At 37.3% G+C, this 22,801-nt stretch overlaps 2 protein-coding genes across 3 annotated transcripts; both read left to right on the top strand.

Annotated features, from left to right (window-relative positions):
• Positions 1-801: 801 nt before the first annotated feature.
• LOC6039828 (ras-related GTP-binding protein A) lies at positions 802-11,144 on the top strand. The gene is made up of 3 exons (XM_038264398.1): positions 802-1,160; positions 1,317-1,416; positions 9,613-11,144. Exons 1-3 carry the CDS (start codon positions 1,149-1,151, stop codon positions 10,581-10,583), a joined length of 1,083 nt encoding a protein of 360 aa, XP_038120326.1. The 5' UTR covers positions 802-1,148; the 3' UTR covers positions 10,584-11,144.
• Positions 11,145-13,949: 2,805 nt separating this feature from the next.
• Positions 13,950-20,012, top strand: LOC6039829 (beta carbonic anhydrase 1). Of its 2 annotated transcripts, XM_038265587.1 has the most exons (4): positions 13,950-14,392; positions 14,465-14,698; positions 19,165-19,437; positions 19,497-20,012. In XM_038265587.1, the coding sequence occupies exons 2-4, from the start codon at positions 14,606-14,608 to the stop codon at positions 19,896-19,898; spliced, it is 768 nt and encodes a 255-aa protein (XP_038121515.1). In that variant the 5' UTR covers positions 13,950-14,392; positions 14,465-14,605; the 3' UTR covers positions 19,899-20,012. The 2 variants fall into 2 exon arrangements, with proteins under 2 accessions (XP_038121515.1, XP_001849341.2); XM_001849289.2 differs by having other exon boundaries at positions 13,950-14,698.
• Positions 20,013-22,801: the final 2,789 nt, after the last annotated feature.

Here is a 22,801-nt window from a genome sequence, read left to right as displayed (position 1 = left end):
TTCGACGGTTTTGTTCGAACGCGAATCAGTTCAATACGGAGCGTCGGATCGAGGTGCTTTTTGTTGCGTTGGGTTCGTATAAGCCCAAGGAAGGTTCTTACGCCAAAAAGTTACAACTTTGGCCACTCTGGAACCGATTCCGGAAAATCTGCAGATTGTACGGGAAAAGTTACGTAAAACCAAATTTTGATCACAGGAGGCTGAATAAGCAAAAAAGTTGAAAACGTCAACAAACGAAAAAAGACAGAACGAAGTTTGTCGGGTAAGGCTTGTTGTTTATAAATATTTCATCAGAAGAATTCAAGGCCATGAGAAAATACTAATGAAAACGAAAAATGCTCCAAAGTTCATCGAAATAATAAAAAAAAGTTTTTAATATTTAAATGATGCCTATTAAAACATAAAATCAAGCAAAATAAATTAAGGATTTCGAAGAAAAAATGAAAAAAGTGTTAATGCATGGTAAAAAAAAGTTAAAAATTGAATCCAAACTAGGAAAAACGTAAGATTTTTAACAAAATATGTTAATTTATTTAAAAAAAGAATTAATCATCAAAATCTAACAGTCATTCAAACATATTTAAACAAAATAACTCCGGGTTATCGTTTGCCAATCCACCTACAACTTATCGTTGCTCACAGTCCACCATATAGCACTCCGTCATCCACGTGCTCGCATGTATTCGTGAAGGCCTGTACGTTTCGATTCTCTTCGTGCTGCGTATAACTTTCTACGCGAAACGTCAAAAAGGTTATCAAGTTTTCGAAAACTGGCTCTCCACGACACAAGAGAGAGGTACAGAGGTGGTGATGGTGTTGGTGCGCCAAGAAGAGATCCACAAAAGTCAAATAAACCTATCGCACACACCACACAGGACAGAAAGACCAGAGTTTGTTCAGAGATTACACAAAATTTTCCTCGATTTTGCTGGGCATGCGATTGGCCAAGTGATCGTGGATCCGCGTTCTGCGGATTGGTTTGGTTCGTCCAGGGTATAAATCCGGGCATTCGGGTGTTGTACGGATTCCGAGGAGTGCGCGCGGAGTACGCAGCTATTGCGACGGATCAAATTTCAACCTTCGGACAGGGTGCGGAGTGTACATTCACAGCAGTTCACCAGGAAGAGTATAAAGTGTAAGACGTCAATATGAAGAAGAAGGTACGTGATAATGTTTTTGTCTGCAGTTGAAGGCCTAGAATTGCACAATGCAGTCCGCTTCTGTCCGAGGAATGTGGGATGCTGCCTTGGAATATGATGGAGCATATTTAAAGCAAATGGGTGGATGACTAATGCCAATGGATTTCCTTCTTTTAGGTTTTATTGATGGGCAAGAGTGGCTCGGGCAAGACCAGCATGCGGTCCATCATCTTTGCCAACTATATCGCACGGGATACCAGAAGACTTGGGGCGACAAGTAAGTTGATGTTGAGTTTAGGTTTAATTTACCTAGAAATATTTACCTAAAAGAAAAGTAATAAGTTTGGAGTTATACCGCATTCAATAGTTAATCAGTAACAAAACAGCGCCTTTGTAACAACTGAAAATCTTGATCCGGATACGATCCAAACTTTGAAAGCCTATACCGAACTCCAGGTTGCTCAAAACTAGAATTTTATAAATACCAATTCTTGTGCAAGGATCTTGCTTACACGCCAGTGATTATGAAAGTAGGCGAAAATGCCTAAAAAATCTCATTTTTGAAATCGAGTTAGATCCCATTTAAAATTGAAATGCAAAGCGCCAGCTCCTGTTACGTCCAATCAAGCTCTTGAATGTCCGCCAAAATGTCATTTTTGTTAAATCCTAGTCTTTACTCTATAACTTTGTACATGTTGAAAACGTTTTAAGAGCGAGTCCACGAGCAAAGCATACCCATCTCGCATCGACCTAACCAATCTGCCTGAAATTTTTAGGGGTTGTTTGTACATATAAAACTAGCATCTGGTCAAAATATGAGCACTCTAGGTCAACGGGAAGTGGGGTAAATCGGAACACAAAGTTTCAAGGTTCAAAAACGTCAAAATCTTTAAAAGGCTATAACTTAGGCAAAATTCAATTTATTTTCAAAATTCAAAATGCATCTTAAAGAGCTTAAAAAATGCAACAAAATGCAGGGTAGAGCATCCCAATTGGTTAAATCTAGAGGGAGTTATTGGCATTTTAGTGAAAAAATAGCATAATTTTCAGTCTCAAATAAAAAAGTGTTCCATCCAGATATCAACTCGGTTCGACCTGCAGCTTGTAGGTGACATCTGGAACTACCATCTGAAACTGAGAACGCTTTGGGTAAGGCAGTTTAACATATTAAATAGGGGTAATTCTCTACCAACTCACACGAAATCGGGAAAAGTTGCCCCGACCCCTCTTCGATTTGCGTGAAACTTTGTCCTAAGGGGTAACTTTTGTCCCTGATCACGAATCCGAGGTCCGTTTTTTGATATCTCGTGACGGAGGGGCGGTACGACCCCTTCCATTTTTGAACATGTGAAAAAAGAGGTGTTTTTCAATAATTTGCAGCCTGAAACGGTGATGAGATAGAAATTTGGGGTCAAAGGGACTTTTATGAAAAATTAGACGCCCGATTTGATGGCGTACTCAGAATTCCGAAAAAACGTATTTTTCATCGAAAAAAACACTAAAAAAGTTTTAAAAATTCTCCCATTTTCCGTTACTCGACTGTAAAAAAATTTGGAACATGTCATTTTATGGGAAATTTAATGTACTTTTCGAATCTACATTGTCCCAGAAGGTTCATTTTTTCATTTAGAACAAAATTTTTCATTTTAAAATTTCGTGTTTTTTCTAACTTTGCAGGGTTATTTTTTAGAGTGTAACAATGTTCTACAAAGTTGTAGAGCAGACAATTACAAAAATTTTGATATATAGACATAAGGGGTTTGCTTATAAACATCACAAGTTATCGCGATTTTACGAAAAAAAGTTTTGAAAAAGTAACTTTTTGCGTTTCTCTTTGTTTCGTCGTCCGTGTCTGTCTGCGGGTGACCATGAACAGCCATGATCGATGACGACCAACTTTTTCAAAACTTTTTTTCGTAAAATCGCGATAACTCGTGATGTTTATAAGCAAACCCCTTATGTCTATGTATCAAAATTTTTGTAATTGTCTGCTCTACAACTTTGTAGAACATTGTTACACTCTAAAAAATTACCCTGCAAAGTTAGAAAAAACACGAAATTTTAAAATGAAAAATTTTGTTCTAAATGAAAAATGACCCTTCTGGAACAATGTAGATTCGAAAAGTACATTAAATTTCCCATAAAATGACATGTTCCAAAAATTTTTACAGTCGAGTAACGGAAAATGGGAGAATTTTAAAACTTTTTAGTGTTTTTCGATGAAAATACGTTTTTTCGGAATTTTGAGTACGCCATCAAATCGGGCGTCTAATTTTACATAAAAGTCCCTTTGACACCAAATTTCTATCTCATCACCGTTTCAGGCTGCAAATTATTGAAAAACACCTCTTTTTTCACATGTTCAAAAATGGAAGGGGTCGTACCGCCCCTCCGTCACGAGATATCAAAAAACGGACCTCGGATTCGTGATCAGGGACAAAAGTTACCCCTTAGGACAAAGTTTCACGCAAATCGAAGAGGGGTCGGGGCAACTGCTGTGTGAGTTGGCGGAGAATTACCCATAGACACTTTCACTTTTAGTGAATTTTTTGGTTGTAAATTTTTGCTCGGGGGACCTCTTAGATCCCATTTTCTAGTGATAATTTTATCATATTCGTGTTCCTGAGACAATTTCACAATAGAAACATACATCAAAATGTTTATTTTGATCCATTTTAGCCTTTTAAAAAATGAAAGTTAAAAAAAATATTAAGAAGCTGCTTTTTTCTGGTGTCATCTAGTATCCTTGGAAACGAACTTGATTTCAATAAATGTGAATCGAAGATTATTTTTAACCTTTTATTTTTTAAAGGGCTAAAATGGATCAAAATAAACATTTTTATGTATGTTTCTATTGTGAAATTGTCGCAGGAACACGAATATGATAAAATTATCACTAGAAAATGGGATTTAAGAGGTCCCCCGAGCAAAAATTTACAACCAAAAAATTCACTAAAAGTAAAAGTGTCTATTTAATATGTTAAACTGCCTTACCCAAAGCGTTCTCAGTCTCAGATGGTAGTCCCAGATGTCCCCTACAAGCTGCAGGTCGAACCGAGTTGATATCTGGATGGAACACTTTTTTATTTGAGACTGAAAATTATGCTATTTTTTCACTAAAATGCCAATAACTCCCTCTAGATTTAAACAATTGAGATGCTCTACCCTGCATTTTGTTGCATTTTTTAAGCCCTTTAAGATGCATTTTAAATTTTGAAAATAAAACTGAATTTTGCCTAAGTTATAGCCTTTTTAAGATTTTTGACGTTTTTGAACCTTGAAACTTTGTGTCCCGATTTGCCCCACTTCCCGTTGACCTAGAGTGCTCATATTTTGACCAGATGCTAGTTTTATATGTACAAACAACCCCTAAAAATTTCATGCAGATTTGTGAGGTCCAAACGACGTCTCATACAAAGGGGTATGCCCTGTTCGTGGACTCGCTCTTAAGTTGTTGAAGTTTGAAAGTTTTCGAAAATTGTTCTGATAATTAATTATTATTTTGCAATTAAATTGAATAGACTAGCAACTTAAATATTCAAAATAAGAGCTGGGACTGCCTAAATTTTCTAAATTTACAAGCTGTTTTTGAAAATTCATACAGAATATCAAAAAATAATCATTAGTATTTTTTTGTTAAGAAGTATTATTTTTCTAATCACAGTGTTTGGACAGAGAGTATAATATCCATGCTCCAAAACCATAAAATTGCTTTTAAACAATGTATCCGTGAATAGTATGAGAGAATATGATCAAGAATAATATTGACAGATTAAGTTGAAATGAAAACAAAAACCATGCAGAAAATATGTTTTTGTTTGCATTAGCATAGAATTAGATTAGCATAGAATTTATATTAAAAATCTGCTTTTTACTTGAAATACCATTTTTATGAAATCACAACTCAAAGTTTTCATATATTTGGAACGAGTTTCTGAAACATCATTGCATTTTTGGGCACCATTTATAAAGAATTTTCATAACATCAAAGATTAGATTTTTTTAAATATTTAAACCTCTTAGGCCCTTGGTAGCTCTATGGCCCTTAAAATTTCCAACTTTAAACTGTAATTTCTTGAACTCATTTAATCAAATTAACCAATTCTTCTTGCACAACCCTTTTTGAGACATTTTATGATACCAATTTAATATTCATCCAAATTGGTCATGGTAAAAAAAAACGTAAAAAAAAACTCAATTTTGATCTTGGTGGGAGGGGGTACTTGATTTTCAAATCATATAACAACAATTTTCATTTAAAATCTTTCCAAAATTATAATAGTTTATTTTCATTCAATTAAATCGTAATTTTTGTTGCCCAACAAATAAACAAGAAATATTCCCAGTTGTGAATAGTTCAGAAATTAATATTATTTGAAATAAACCTTGGCATGAAATTTTAAAGTTCAATAAGACCACTAAATGAAAGAAAATAAAATCAAGCTTTTTAATTATTTTGCGTGATAAATTAAAAAAAGTGCCCAAACGTTTAGAAAATGCATAATTCTGCTTGAATTTCGGGAATTCCCGGGAATTTTACAAATTTCCCGGGAAACGGGAAATATTTTTTTTTCAGGAAATCCCACGAATTCCCGGGATTTTTTTTTTCCTGGGACGGGAAATTGGACGCTCTAGGTGAGGGTTCTTTCCCGAAATTTTGCGGGGTCCATCGAAATATTTCGTTGGGGAGTCGAGAGCAACTTTTTTTGAATTTTTTTTTTGATTCTATAGAATATTTCTTCAAAAAAGTAGCTGGAAATTGATGGATTAATTTACAAATCCATAAAATTTCTTATGAATATTAATATGTGTTCATCAAGTGAAAGGTAATTAAATCAAGAAATTTTGGAGAATTTTACTTTTTATTTTTGGAAACCAGGCATATCTCTGCCTATTTTGAACCAAAACTGATACTTTTTTTTAGGCAACTTGTTAAGAAAACTGTTCTCTAGAATGTGATTGATTCGAAAATGTGTCAAAATGTCATGGTGTATTATGCCAGGAGATTAAAAAAATATGTTTTGCAATTCCGTCGTGAAACTACTTACTTTTTCTGTCATTCTTGAACGACGCCCATTCCCTTGTGGAACACCAATCAGTGAGGTACTCCTGGATATTAGCTCCTGAAAAGTGCTTAAAAAGTGCAAAAATGCCTCACGGCAAGAAAAAGAGGCGGTCCTCACCAGCAGGATCAGCAGATTTGAAGAAGCTAAAGAATGCCGAAGCGCTACCTGCAAAGCCAGGCAGTTTGAGCAAGGACGCTCAAAATTCGTCTGGAAACCAGTTCGCTACCCTCCCTGTGGACGTAAGCGAGAAGGAAGAATTTGAACGACGGGAAAAGTTGCCACCCATTTTTGTGAAAACATCGTCATCGGATTCGGTGCGAATGTGGCTGACCGGGTTTATCAAATCTGGTACTTTACGAGCTTCCATTCGCTTGTGTGCTGATGGACTCAAAATTCTGCTACCTACCAGAAAGGATTACAACTACGTTCGGGATTTCCTGAACAACACCAAGATTGAATACTACAGCCATGACGATCCAGGTAAACGCCCCATGAAACAGGTCCTCCGTGGCCTGTACGACATGGATGTGAGTGTGCTGAAAGAAGAGCTCAAAACTCTTAAGTTGAACGTGATCGAAGTCTTCAAGATGACGAGACACAACAAGGACATCAAGTATCGTGATCAACTGTACCTGGTTCATCTCGAGAAAGGATCGACAACGCCGTCTGAGCTGAAAGCAGTTCGGGCAATTTTCAACATCATCGTGACTTGGGAACGTTATCGTCCAGTGCACCGTGACGTGACACAATGTTCGAATTGCTTGCAGTTTGGACATGGTGGAAGGAACTGTTTCATCAAGAGTCGTTGTGCAACCTGCGGAGGTGAGCACAAAACACAAGCTTGCGAAACAATCAACGAGAACATCGAAGCGAAATGCTTCAATTGCGGCGGCGACCATTCTACCAAGAATCGGAGCTGCCCAAAACGTGCTGAGTTTGTAAAAATTCGGCAGCAAGCGACGACGAGGCACCAACCAAATCGTCGCAAAACACCACCAGCATACACGGACGTGGATTTTCCTGCTTTGGCGTCGCCAGTATCAGGATCTGTTCGAGTGGTTTCAAATCTGCAGCCATTGCCGTTGAATCAGCGGCAAAATGTTGCAGAGAATACAACACCTCCTGGCTTCAGTCAGCAACCGAGGGAAAACCAACCAACATCAACGGGTGAAGGCAGTAGTGACCTGTTTTCACCACAAGAACTTTTGAACATTTTCATCGAGATGACAACAACACTGCGTGGTTGCAAAACTCGCCAGGAGCAAGTAAGAACGCTTGGAGCATTCATCTTAAAATACAGTACGTAGTTTACTCGTTCTAGTGATTTTGAATATTTCAATAAATTCATTTTTTTTAGTTTTAAGTTAGGATTAGTTGTTAAAGTGATTTTTTTCTTTTTTACCCAAATGTATTCGATTCAATGCAATAATGTAAAACAATTTGAAGTAAATAAAATAAATGTGATCAGTTAATAATAAAACGAAAAATACAACAAAGATGAAGAGCATTAGGCCATACCACTTAACATGTAAATGAAATGTAATTATTATAAGAAAGTTCAATAAAGACATATTTAATTTCAAAAAAAAAAAAAATTCTTGAACGACGAAATAGCCTACTTTTCTGTACCAAAAATAACAGAATCGAATAGCAACACTTTTCAAAATAAATGCTGAAAAGTTCTACTTTTCAGCACTGAAATGGGTGCTGAAAAGTTGAACTTTTCAGCACTTGTTTCGAAAAGTAACATTTTTCAACATTTTTTTGATTTAAACGATTTATTGACAAAATACATGAAAATTCGACTTAAAATTTCACTCAATGGGTGTTTTCCGAAATTGCAAAAAATGTTGTATGGAACTCGTTGCAAAACTTGATTTTTTCAGCACTCATCGTATTTATCCAACTCGGTGAACCTCGTTGGATAAATGTACGACTCGTGCTGAAAAAATCCTCTTTTTGCAACTTGTTGCATAAACTACTATTTGGGGGCCTGTTGGGTAATAAACAGCTTTTTCCGAAGAATTATCTTAAACAATCAAAAAAAGTCTTTAAAACAAAGTTGCCTTAGACCTCCCGACGAAATATTTCGATGGACCCTCAAAAATGTCGAGAAACAGCCTTCTTCAAAATATCAGACGAAACACAACGTGCCTTATTAGACCTCCTTGACCCACCTTCACATATCGACTCAGAATTAATTTCTGAGCAAATGTCTGTGTTGATGTGTGTAGGGATGTGAATTACGGGGGATGGTTTATTTATAATAACGGTATTTTGGACACCGTGCCTAAATACCAGAATGTGAGGACATCTCTTCCATTATTTTTTATGAGAAATAATTACTCAGTAATAAAAATAAGGATTTTCAGACAATCAAAACTTGAATCATTTATTCTCTCAAATCACTTATTAGTAACGATCAAAACAGTTGAATTTCCGTCAGCATCGCCACATGCAAAATGTATAAAATCCACACCAACGCGTACGCCACCAGGAGAAACGCTGCCGTCGGAATCATGATCGCCACGGTCAGCACGTACTCCAGCTCGATCCCTCGTACCTTAAACCCCTTCAGGTGTCTCCCGAACCACGCGTGCTTCTTCGGACCCTCGGACGTTCCTAGCGTGGCCAGATATCCGATCCAAATAGAACCTAGCTGCCGTTCGGTTTGGTCTTTGAGCAGTTGAAACAACTTGATGGTCTGCTTCAGCACAAGCTCGGTCAGCACAAATCCGATGGCCACCGAAACCAGCGTCAGCACGTTCCAGTAGAAACTGTCGTAAATTTTGCTCAGTTTTGATGGAGAATCCGTCACACTCGTGGTGGAAACCTTGGGCTGGGTCGGGACCGGTTCAGCTGGAGCCGTTAGGGTCACGTTCGGACTGGTTAGCTGTGGGCTGGATACGGGTGTCAACTCCGGGTCACGTCCGCGTGTTGGAGTGACCTTATCGCGCTGGATCAAATCCACCAGTCGGTTCATCTTGGAGGTGCCACGTCGGGTGATGCTTCCGGCGTCCGAATAGATGTCCGACCCGAGTTCCGACTGGGCTTCTTCGTCCAGGTCCGAGTCCAGATCTCGTTCGCCGGGCGTCAGACGGGACCGTCCTGTTCCTCCGTTGGAAGAAGCCATCCGCGGGGTGGGCACTCGCCGGTTGAAAATCTCCTCCAGTTCGGAGTTTGGTAGCGGGGGCCGGCGCTGGTCGGAGGAGGGTTCCGGCGATGCCGCCGGTTGTAATTTGGTGAAGATGAGCTTGTTCTGGCGGCAGCGCTCATACAGCGAGTCCATGTCGAACGTGGGGGTAAAAGTGACAGTTTAGGTAGAGGGAATGCGGAAGTGGTTGCTTGGATTAGGATTCGGACGTTAAGAATTTTTATTTAGAATCTCAAAATTTGTCTCTTTCCAGTCGATGTCGAGCACTCGCACGTGCGCTTCCTGGGCAACCTGGTGCTCAACCTGTGGGACTGCGGAGGCCAGGAATCGTTCATGGAGCAGTACTTTGCCTCCCAGAAGGACAACATCTTCCGCAACGTGGAGGTGTTGATCTACGTGTTCGACGTGGAGAGCCGCGAGCTGGACAAGGACATGCACTACTACCAGTCCTGCCTGGAAGCGATCCTGCAGAACTCACCGGATGCGAAGATCTTCTGTTTGGTTCACAAGATGGATCTGGTGGCGGAGGAGCAGCGTGATATTATCTTTAAGGAGCGCGAAGAGGACCTGAAGCGGCTATCGAAGCCACTGGAGTGCACGGCCTTCCGGACGAGCATCTGGGACGAAACGCTGTACCGCGCGTGGAGTAGTATCGTGTACCAGCTGATCCCGAATGTCAAGGCGTTGGAGCACTCGTTGAACTACTTTGCCAACGTGGTGGATGCCGACGAGGTGTTGCTGTTCGAGCGAGCGACCTTCCTGGTGATCTCGCACTGTCAGCGAAAGCAGCACAGGGACAGTCACCGGTTCGAGAAGGTGTCCAACATCATCAAACAGTTCAAATTGTCCTGCTCGAAGCTGGGCGCCAAGTTCTCCTCCATGGAGGTACGGAACAGCATATTCGCGGCCTTCATCGATACCTTCACGAGCAACACGTACGTCATGGTCATCATGTCGGACCCGTCGATCCCTTCCGAGGCTACGCTGATCAACATCCGGAACGCGCGGAAATACTTCGAAGAGCTGGAGAATCCCAACAACAGTCTGAGCGCGAGCAATGCCATCCACTCGGCGGCCAACCACGCGGCGGCAGCCCACGGCATGGTCAACGGCGGTTCGTCCAACTACTACAGCCATCATCAGCAGCACCAGCAGCTTCAGCAACAGTTCCTTCAGCAGCAACAGCAGCAGCAATACCACAACGCCAACAACCCGTATCACTGATATTTAATCAAGAAGAAGTACTTCTATTTCAAGTAACGTTCCGTTGACGATCTTCCCCAGGTTATCTGCTCCTCTACAAAAAACGCGCTACCCCCGCCAAATCAGTCTGGTCGACCCCCCCAAAATCCAAATACACGCGCGTGCGTTCTCCGTAGATCAAATCAAAACTCAGTCCGTAAGGACTTAAAAAGATTAACCGATGTGTTTTAGTTTATCCAATTCACTGTTATGTAATATTTTAATGTTTAAGAACGAAGTTTATCAACCTTCACCCCCTCCCCCACAAAAAATAACGAATTGTATTGTTAAATGAGTCATTGCTTAAACTCGCGATTGATTTGATCTTGTTTTTACCACTTTCCGTTGACTTGCGATGTTTGTTTTCGCTTAACATCGAGGATGAATTTAAACAACAACAAAAAAAAAACCGAATCAGGCAAACGATAGGATCAAACCACAAAACTGTTACAAGTGATTACCGCGAGAAAAGGGATTGTATAATATTGAACAAAGCAAATTTGTAGGTCGCAATGAGGAAATAAAGAGTTTTTATAAGGAAAAGATGTGTGATGTAGTTTTTATTGCGAAGAAAGTTTTCCCAAAATAGAGTAATATCTCTTATATTAAACAAAAAATATTCTTTTCTTGGGTCAACATCTCGTAGGATAAATATTGAATTAACCTTAACCAAATCACATCGTAAACACTAGTAATAAGCGTAAGTAACATTCTCATCCCATTAACCCGAGATCTACAAACCGACAAGGTGGGCGCCGTTGGTGGCTAACGACTGTCACTTGTTCGCAGCTAGTCAACTTTTGACGACCTTGAGATTTTATCTTTTCAGTGCATTTATGCATGATTGTTAATGCGAGTGTTCCAGCCAATTTTATATCTGAAAAAAATTATGCTGGATTAATTAAAATTTGAAGTTTTAGTAATCATTTCTACAGGTTGAGAAAAAAGTGAACCAAATTGTTTTGTTTAACAAAAGGAAAACACAAAAATAATATCAAATTTTGCTTAAATTCATGGTAATTGTTTTATTAACATTATAACAAAAACTTAGTTAGTGGTGTTCATCATATTAATGGGAATTTAATCCCGAAATTTTTGAAACGTCATGTATTATTTAACGTAATTGGGAATATCTCTGCTTTTATTGAAACAACCCTGTAACTTTTTTGAGGGAACTTGTTCCGCAAAGTGTTCTCCACCATGTGACCGATTCGAAAATGTTTTGAAATTCCGTGGTGTAATATGGCAGAGGATTGAGAAAATAATTGTTGGAATCTTTTGGGTAATAAACAGGTTTTTAATGAAATACTCTATGTTTAGCATTATATTCATATTTGTATCCGGGCAATATGTAGAAAAGATTTTTATTCGGTAGTTCTTTTTCTTCCAGTTTTGATTTTGAGAAGAATGCAAGAAATCTGGTAAATTAAGTTCGGAAACTTTTTATTCGAGGTCAAATATTTTTCAAATACGTAATTTGGAGTCTCTCAAGGCATATTTATAAGAAAATTGATAAATACGTACATAAACCCGTCGAAAATCTGCGATATTTCTGAAGAAAAATTCTGCTGCAATAAGTCGGGAAAGAGCTTATTTCATGGTGCAACATATCAGACTTGAAATTTTTTTTATCTTGAGGTTGTTCTACAAAGCACACCGTAAACAGACAATTAATAAATAAAATTTTAGTAAAATAAGGTAGCAAAACTCGAGTTTTATGTCAAAGCAAGAAAATGTAAAATACGAAAAAAATCATGATTGAATCATGGTTGTTAATCGATAAAATTATCGTCGATAATATTATCGTCTGAAGATAACGATAATGTTATCGTTATCGTAGGGACGATAACGATAATCTTTTTGCCGATAATGGACGATAACCCATTATTTTTTCTCAAATCGATTAGTTCATCATGATATGGTAAAATTTTCAATACTTTCACTAAGCATATATTTTTTGAAAATGTTGTATGTTTTAGAGTTAAAATATGTACTCGAAATTTTGTTTGCCTTTTTCTGTTTATCAGAGTTTTTTTTTCGTAAATACTATAATTTTCACAAGTTACCATTTTCATTCAAAAATACTAAAATTTTTAAAACATCTAAAATTTTCACAAAATACCGTATTTTTTCGAAAATAATAATAATTTCAAAATATGCAATATGGGTATCAAACGAAGCGAAATTTTGAATGCTTCATACAAACATTCAAATTTTGTATGCTTCATACACAAATTTGCTTCATTTGATATCCATACAGTCCAGACTCGATTATCCAAAGTTTTGATTTCTCGAAGTTCGATTATCCGAAGGTTTGTATGGGACTTGAAATAATCGAATAAGGAAAAAAAATATTTCTTTTTCGTATTTTTTTTTTTATTTTAAACATAAAATTCGAGTTCTGCGACCCCATTTTATTCCAATTTGAATTATTTATTGCCTATAAAAAATTAAAATGCATTTTCTCAGTATTATCTCTCTGCCATCTTGGATTTAAAATTTTTAAATCATTTTAGCGTAGTTTAGGGGCTAAGCTCGACAATCAAAAATTAGACAGCGAAAAAAATTTTTTTTTTTCGTGATTTGATTATCTGAAGTGAAATTTTTCAGAGGCCTTCAGATAATCGAGTCTAGCTGTATTGCAAATTTAAAAAATGGAGTATTTTCGAAAAAATACGGTATTTTGTGAAAATTTTACTATTTCACAAAAAATCTAATAAAGTGAAAACCAAACTAAATTTTGCTTCGTTTGATACCCATATCACAAATTATGAAAATTTGAGTAATTCGAAAAAAATACGGTATTTTGCTTGGTATTTTGAAAAAAAAATGTATTTTCAAAAAAAAAAAACTCTTTTAATGTGAAAAAAGCAAACCAAATTTCGCTTCGTTTGATTCCTATATTGCAAATTTTGAAAATTTGAGTATTTATATTCCCCCCTTGTCACACGCAAGGGATTTTTTTATTACGGTGTTTGTCAATGACCCCCCAGACATATTTTGAGCAAATTTAAGTTGAAAGGGGAGCACCCCCCCCTGGTATTTTTTAAGATTTAAAAAGCTATAAATTGTTTCTAGTGCCTGACTTTGTATGAGTGTATTTTTAGAACGTAACTATTACTGATTACGAAACAGAACTGTAAGTTTTCATAATCAAAATTGATTAAAACACATTCTCTTATCAGCACCCCCGATCAAGCTGATTGGCTCGTCGGGACTTTGCTCCTTAATACTATCTATACGTAGCTCGCTCTGCCCGCGATTCCAACGCCACGAAGGAAAAGAAAGTAAGAAACAAACTGATAAGCGATAAGCGCTTATGCTAACCCCGGGACTGATATTAGTAACTGTCGAACGTTGAAACGGAAAACACCCATCCCGTTGGTGCGTGCGTGCGTGAGTTATCTTTGGACGTAACCTTGTGACACTTTGGGACACGCCTCCTCTCCGGCGCCATCCGATGACCTTGGCCGTTACGTGAACCGTGCTGAACCCGTGTCCACTTGTGTCGCCTTGCATCTATTAGTTGACCGTTGCGTGCTTGTTGACGCGAATGTGAAGTCAACGCCGCGCCGTGACGTAATTATCGGCCGTATTGGTCGTCGTAGTCGTCCAGTCGTTGTGTGTTCATAACTTATAAACCGACACCGTCTTGATACGGGCGGCAAGCACGTGCATCACTGCCTGTATTGGTGAAGCTCTCCAAGCACAAGTTGTGTGTCTGCTACTAGTCGCACTCAATGTTTACAGTCAATTGAAGCTGCTGACTTGCAGGTCTCCGCGACAAAAGTGTATTTGTCGGACCCATTACCAGCGAATTCGGGATGATTTCGTTAATAAATCTATTTGTACACTAATTTTAGACTGTCCAAAATGGAGTGAAACATCGTCAGCACCCGCAGAATGCCATCCACCGAAACCAAACGCACTGTGAACGCTGCTGTCTACTAGCTTTACGTCGTCTTAAAGTTAGTTTGTACCTCTACGAAGTATAGTTGTGAGTCATGGATCGAATACTGCGAGGCGTGATGCGGTATCGCAACACCACCCGCGAGCAGATGGTGAAGGAGTTTCAGAAAGTCCGGGACAATCCACAGGTGAGTGTTCTAGGTCGGCGGCTGCTGTCGGCGTTCTTGTAGTGCTTCGCACGTTCAGCGAGAGTGATGCGCTGATAACCGAGCAGTTGTTTGAGTTTTGAGGCATGCGCAGTTAAGTTGACTGAGGAAAGACTTTTAATGCAGACGTTCAGGGTGAAATCTTTAATGTTTTATTCGATCCGTCTTGGGGTCTCATGAGTCCCTATTGAAAATTATTGCTTTTAGTAAAGTACCGTCAGTGGGGGTGACATTGGGTCTGGGGGGTGAGATTGGGTCAAAGTATTTTTTTACGGATTTTAAAATTTCTCAGGTACTTCTCAATGAAACTAAATTCTGTTAAAAGGGTTGTGCAAGGGACATCTTAAGATGACTTTTCTGAAAAAATCTCGTTCCTAGAACAAATCCTGTCATTTTAGCAGCTGTCTAAAGTTGAGGTACGTTTTTGGCCAAAAATGACCTCTCGAAAAATCAACATTCTAAAAATTTTGTTGGAATAAAAGTACCCAAATGTTTGAAAATCTCTACTTCAAACATTATAGCATGTCAATACGATTCCCTCGAACAAGAAACACTGTTGGATGACTTGTTTTTACTATATCTTTGTATTTGAGCATCATTTTTGTTTCATTTGACCCAATGTCACCCCCTCAAAGGGGTGAGATTGGGTCAATTTTCAAACGATTGCCATTTAAGGTAGAGTCCATCAAATTACACCATATTTTGGGAAAATGTTAGTAAACTATCTAAGAACAATTCTACGATAAAAGATTTTCGATGGTATTCAAATTGTTTTTGTTATTAAGAAATTACGAGAGGTGTATCGTTTTTTTACCCATAGTCACCCCCACTGACTGTACTTTAAAAGCTACTTTTTGACATATTTTTTCTAGAAGATAGTTGAGAAGTTCAGTTAAATTTCTTTATAAAAGTAATTTTGCAAATCAAGCAGAAAATTGCAATTTTGCAAGTGTCTTTGGCATTTTGAAGAAACTATTGAAACCAGTGCTGAAAATGTCAGGGGTCATGACGCGAAAATCGGCGACGCTGACACGATTTTTTGAGATCCTTTCACTGAACCGCAAAACCGTGACATAAACAAACCCGGCGCAGTCGTGAGTGCCCTAGCTCATTGAGCAGCAGCAATGCGAGGCAGTAGTCGACCAACGTTCATTCGACGTTGCACGCACACACATAAAGAAACAAGTTTTTACACAAAAAGTTTGTATTTATGCGTGGAAATGTAATTTTGAATATAATTTATGGTTGTTTTAAGTGTTTTGCATAGTCTACAACCATTAAATAGTTTGAAAATAGTCAAAATAGTGTTTAAAGATGATTTTACGAGTCAGTCATATGACACGAATTGAGTGAGTGTAGCTCATTTTTTCACGTCTCTCATTCTCCAGCAGCCGATCGGCACAAGTCAGGCGGTAGTGGTTGAATAGACACAGTAGGCTTGCAGTCACATGCTAGCAGTGAACTGACATTTTGGTTTGCTTCATGTGTACGCTGGGTTGGAAACTTTTTGCAGGCCTGATTGAAACAATTAGATCAGTTAGGGGTTGTTAACTTTGCATGACATTTCTACAGGACCTAATACAAAAAATGGGACCCTAACTGTTTTCTATTCAGAGTTATGGCAATTTCCGTAAAAAAGTCGAAGCAAAAAATGTTCGCGTGCTGTGAATCCTTAATTATAATTAAATCGGCTAGCATGTAAAGATATATTATATATTAAAATCTAAGCCACAGCCAAAGATTCAATATTAGAATAAAAAAGTGTTTTAAACAGCATTTTAAATTTGTCCAGTTGATTGCAATGAATGGTTTTCAAAGTATCTACACAGAAAAAAATAATCATGGTAATATAAAATTTGGGAAGGTGTACATATTTTATGTCAGAAAAAATGTGTAATTTTACTGTAATGTCACTTTTTCAGTCTACATTGAGGTAAAATTGTATCATAAAAGAGGTAATATTCAACCTATCAAAATTACACCTTACAAATTCACACATTTTTTTACTGTGTAAGTACTCAAGATATATTTATTTTTGCGAAAAAACCTTTCTGCGGTACATACTGTTCTTTGAATTTTATGAAAAATTTAAAATATGTTCAGACAAGTTCTTTTAAAATGTTTTCAGCTGATTGCACGTCTTTTTTCTTTTATTGAAATTTTCAAGTTCACTGAAATGTGTTTTTTCGCTCCATGATTTTTCAAGCCATAAATGTTGAAGAATATTTGCAAAAACAAACTTAAATCCTAGATTGCGGCTGATGTCGGTAATGAAATATAGAGAAACTGCATTTGGTAATTTGTTAGGCTGTCAACCCTTAATAAAAATTGAGCAAAATTAGGTCGCAGAACTCGAATTTGATATTTAAAAATAAGAAAATTATAAAAATATGATTTTTTTCTATCATGAGTTGATTATTCAAAGCCCCATACAAACCTTCGGATAATCGAGGCTTAGGAATATCGAGTATGGACTGTAGATTCATAGCAGATGTAGAAAAATAGATTAGTATGTTTAGTTTATGAATTAAATTTTACCTAATTGCCAAAACTAAGTTATTTTTTTGCTGCAAAAAAGTAAATTACACCGATATTTTAATGTTTTTTTTTGCTGAAATTAAAACATTTAAATCTGTTATCGAAACAGAATTGAAAATTTAATCTAATCTAATCTAATGCTTACCAATTCAAAGGACGGAGGATCGAACCCCGCCTCGAGCAACTTTGATTTTTCGTTCATATTCATCATTTCAAATTTATGTGTTCCTAATTTTCTCGTTGGGAGCAGATGGGAGTCGAACCCAGAACCATTCGCTTACAAAGCGAACACCGTAACCAGTCAGCCACGGCGTTCCCGCAACAGAATTGAAAATTTAAGTTTGATAAACTGATAACTAAAATTTTCACTGATGAAATTATGTTATATTTGTTTACCTGAGTTTAAATAGGCAATTGGCATTTATTAAATATTTTGTGTCAAAAATAATCTGTCTTTATTGTTCCAAATCATGAAGTACATTAACTTTTCATAAAATTGTTGAAGCAACACATTTTTGGGTACTTCACATTACTGGAAAATTGGAAAAATGTATGAAAAACCTTATATTCTTACGGTTTGGTTTGCACGGTGCGCTACTTCCATCCAAATATTCCCAAAAAAGAGAAATTTCCTATGAAAATTAAATACTCTACAACTTTGTACAACATACTAAAGCTGTAAAACTCGACCCTGAAAAGTTATTAGTGATTTAAAAATGCCATTTTCTAATGAACAACATTTTTACAAAATTTAGACTCGAGTATCAATGGGTTTATCTCAACAAATTTCGCTCAAAATTGGCACAGTTGCTTAAAATAACCCAAAATATCGTTGTGGAGCAGAGAGTGGTTTTTTCTGGGCACCCTAGTCTCCATTGAATACCGTCATCAAGGGTGACATTGGGTCTGGGGGTGAGATTGGGTCATACAAATTTCAGCCCCCCCAGACCTAATGTCACTCCTGATGACGGTATATGCAAATCTGCAAAATAGATATTTCAAATGGCCATAAATTAGTTCGTAAAAAACGATACTTAATCCACCTCAAGGTGGTTGGTGCCTTCCTCACATTCATGTTGTATTTTAGGTCGTATTTACAAATTTCATTTATTTATTTTATTAATTTTTTGATTTTTTTTTCATTTAATTTTTTTATAATTATTGTTTTTACCAGAACAGCAAATTTCAATTCTTTTTTTACTAACTCTCCAAAATAAAGGAGAAAAGGAGGGGCTGTAATTGAATTTAAAAGTGCTGATATGCCAACATTAATTGCACGATGGAATTGCATGCTGTCCCCCTAGTCTTAGTAAACAATGTCTTATGTCTTATGTCTTATTTCAGTAAAAAGTTCGTGTAAATCTTTGTCGAGACAAAATGATGTATTCAGCAACAAAATTAATACAGACTTTTTCCAGAAGAGACGCATACATTGTTTAAGCAATGTGGCAACCGGGCGATACGCATGCTGCGCGACTCTCGCGCGTAACCAAAAAGACCCGGCATTTGAGGTTATGCAAAAATCACCCTTTTTTGCAGCTACAAAAAAACTTTGTCATGGCATAACTTTAAAAGTACTTTACTAAACAGAATAAAATTTAATAGGGTCTTAGGGGACCCCAATACGAACAGACTAAGGTGGATCCGGCTAAAATCGGTTCAGCCAGTTCTGAGATAATCGTGTGGAAAAAAAAAATCATGTCTACACACATCCCCACAGACATTTGTTCAGAATTTGATTCTGAGTCGATAGGTATACGTGAAGGTATATCTAGGAGGTGTATTTAAGAAGTTAATTTTTCGAGTGATTTTATAGCCTTGCCTCAGTGAGGTGAGGAAGGCAAAAACAATGTTTAAAAAATTGTACGGAAATATTTTGAATTTAAATTCTACCGATAATTGGATTTCAGCCCAAAGCGGTGTTCTTCACCTGCATGGACAGTCGGATGATCCCCACCCGGTACACGGACACGCACGTGGGCGACATGTTCGTGGTGCGAAACGCGGGCAACCTGGTCCCGCACGCCGAACACTTCCAGGACGAGTACTTTAGCTGTGAGCCGGCAGCGCTGGAGCTGGGCTGCGTGGTCAACAACATCAAGCACATCATCGTGTGCGGCCACAGCGATTGCAAAGCTATGAACCTGCTGTACCAACTACGGGATCCGCAGTTTGCTTCCAGGGTTAGTCAATTTAGTGGATTTTCTTAATCAGACCAATTCTTAAATTCATCTAATTGTAGAAAAATCGTCGAATTTCCCCGCTCCGTGCGTGGCTCTGCGAGCACGCCGACACGAGTTTGGAAAAGTTTCAAAACCTTCAGGAAACCGGCCTCGACAAACCCATCATATTCTCGTCGGAAACGCCCCTCCGGAAGTTTGTGGCGTACATCGATCCGGAGAACCAGTTCGCCATCGAGGACAAGCTGTCCCAGGTGAACACGCTGCAGCAGATCGAGAACATTGCCTCGTACGGGTTTCTGAAGAAGAGGCTCGAATCGCACGACCTGCACATTCACGCGCTGTGGTTCGACATCTACACGGGTGATATCTACTACTTTAGCCGCAACTCGAAGCGATTCATTCCGGTCGATGAGACCACTATCGAGCGGCTGCTGAATGAGGTCAACCAGTTCTATTCGTGATGGAGTTGGTGGGAAGCTCGAAAATAAAATATTTCTAGGTTAGAAATTGTGTCAAGATTTGTTACTTGTTTTGCTTGAAACTGAAAGCTTTTATACGAACTTATTTTTCGAATGATATTGTCTTATTTGGTATATGTATAATAAACTTGCTAAGATATATGAAATAAATTACTTTTCTTTTTCTCAAAAGAACCTTTTTATGAATTCGACGCTGTTGTGCTATCTTGTCGCACGTAGCTTTTTGACGTTCCGAGGGGTGGGCAAAAAAATTGGGATAACAGGCCATATTTTCAACATTTGACTGAAAAAAATGTTTTAAAATGCATTTTACACTAGTTCTGTTGTTGTGCAATCATTAGTTTTCCAAAAATGTATGATTTAACGTGAAACCTTCCATTAATGCCCTAATTTTTCGTTCAAAGATATAAATTTTGCGTCGCTTTCAAAATTTTGACAAAATTCCTTCTACAAGTTGTTTAGAATAGCATGCTGATACTGTTTGGTATCGATTATCCCATTGCTTGTTAACGTGAAGACTTCCATCATTGTCATGATTTTTCGTTCAAAGATATAAATTTTGCGTCGCTTTCAATATTTTGACAAAATTCCTTCAACAAGTTGTTCAGAAAAGTGCCCTACACATGCTGATTCCTTTTGGTAACGATTACCCCATTCCTTGTTAAGTTATGAAAATCATCATTAATCAATGATTGCCAACTAGGACGTCAATGACTGTACCACAAAATTATATAAATTTTGAAGTACAATTGATTTAGATCAAAAATTCCTTCAGTGGTTTCAAGAAGGCTACAACCGGCACATGCTGATTCTTTTTGTTGCTGAAATTCGTTAAATAGAATTTAATACCGAATATTTTACAGTGATGATCAATTTTCTTCAAAACTGATCAACGGCTTCACCTTAAGTTATGGAAATCGTCATTAATCAATGATTGCCAACTAGGATGTCAATGATTGTACCACAAAATTATATACATTTTGAAACACAATTGACTTAGATAAAAAAATCATTCAGCGGCTTCAAGAAGGCAACAACAGGCACAGGCTGATTAATTTCATTTCATTCCTTAATTTTGTTTTTTAATATTTGTACCAGCCTTAAATAAACAAAAAATAGATCACGCAATGTAAACATTATCAGACACGTTTTGTTGAGTTGACCATTCTGTGCAATGTTCCGAAGTTTGGTTGAATTTGGTTGCCGGAGTCCCGAGATACAATTACAAATGTTCACTTCAGCTGCATTGATCCGCTCTTTATATAGTTTATAAGTTAGTTTTAAGGTATCCCTTTTCCCTTTTGTACATGTAGGACCTCCTACATTTGAAATCACTGAATAGCGAAAGCTACAATATTTCATGAATAAATGAAAGTTGCTAGTATTTAAAATTGAGGTGAAAAGTCATCGATTGTGATTGGACACTCAATAATATTTTAACTGAATGAATGTACATGGAAAAGAAAATCTGAAAAAAAAAAAAAAAAATACAAATGTTCACAGGCGGTCGGGCGGACGTGTGAAATCTCTTTGGTCAGTTGTCACACTTACAGTAAATTCAGGATGTGTCAAGGTAGCACGACAAGATTGAAACTTCTTTCATATAAAGAGTGACAACAATGAACAGAGTTTTTTTTGGGTTTTATTGAATATCTCAGGCTTGAAATTTTGGGGATCTGTGATGGACAAAATGTGAGGCATTGAGGGATACACAACATGGCGTTCTTAACTCAATTTGGCACAAAATGCACGTGCGACAAGATAGCAATACAACGACGAATTAACCATGTTTTCGGTTCGTGAGCAGTTTTCACTCTCGCTGTATGGCATTCGAGCAAAGCGACGATAGTGTTATACATTATAGTAAACTTAACTATAAACGATACCACTGATGGTATATTATAGCAAACTATACAGTGGGGTTCGGCAACAGAGCAACATATTATAGCATGCTAAACGTTTCAGAGTTACCGTTTTGATCGTTGCGACGCTTTTGATTGGGAAGATTGTTTGAGGAGAAGGAATAGCAAAACTACGGAAATTATTCATTAGACAGAGAATATGATCATAAATAATAATTTCTTATGAAAGCTGTTAAAAATATCAAATTTAATATTTATTTATAAATTTTTTTTATGGTCATTTTTTTTCTTTTTAATTTTAGTTTTTTTCTAACACCTATACAAATTACTCAAAAAATTGGGATCATTTTTAAAATGTAGAAAATGCGTTCTTAAACTAGTATCATCACTGTTGTGCATCTTTTATATTTCATTTTCAAAAAATTGCGGAATTCGCTTTAATTTAAAAAATCGCGTGGAAAAAGTATTTAGCTTAAGCTGCTTGATTTTCCCTCCATTCTATTCAGACCTGCAATGGAAGGCAAAAAGGTCAAATATTAGCAACCCAAGGAATCATACCAAAGGCACTTTTATGCTTTTTTGGTCATGAATTGAATACAGCAGAGTGGAAAATGTTTCGTAAACAAGATATAAAAATCGAACAAATAACACAATTGATTTAGTTTAAATTTGAAAATTTTGTAATGCCATTTAAATGTTTTCATAAATTTTAATATAACTTTGTTACAAACTGGAGGTTTGCATATAGCGTCATAATAAATCATGAGTAATATATTTTATTTTTAATTTACTTTAAGTGTGTTTTTTGATAATCAACTGATAATATAATTGAGTAATTCTCCGCCAACTCACACAGCAGAGGGTTCGGCTCTTCGATTTGCGTGAAACTTTGTCCTAATGGGGTAAATTTTGTCCCTGAATACGAACCCAAGGTACGTTTTTTGATATCTCCAGACGAGGGGCGGTACGACCCCTTTCATTTTTGAACATGCGAAAAAAGAGGTGTTTTTCAATAATTTGCAG

Source organism: Culex quinquefasciatus, chromosome 3 (assembly GCF_015732765.1).
Source record: "Culex quinquefasciatus strain JHB chromosome 3, VPISU_Cqui_1.0_pri_paternal, whole genome shotgun sequence".
Lineage (NCBI taxonomy): Eukaryota > Metazoa > Arthropoda > Insecta > Diptera > Culicidae > Culex > Culex quinquefasciatus.
The sequence above is the reverse complement of the archived record's forward strand: the minus strand, read 5'-3'. Positions and strand labels throughout refer to the sequence as shown.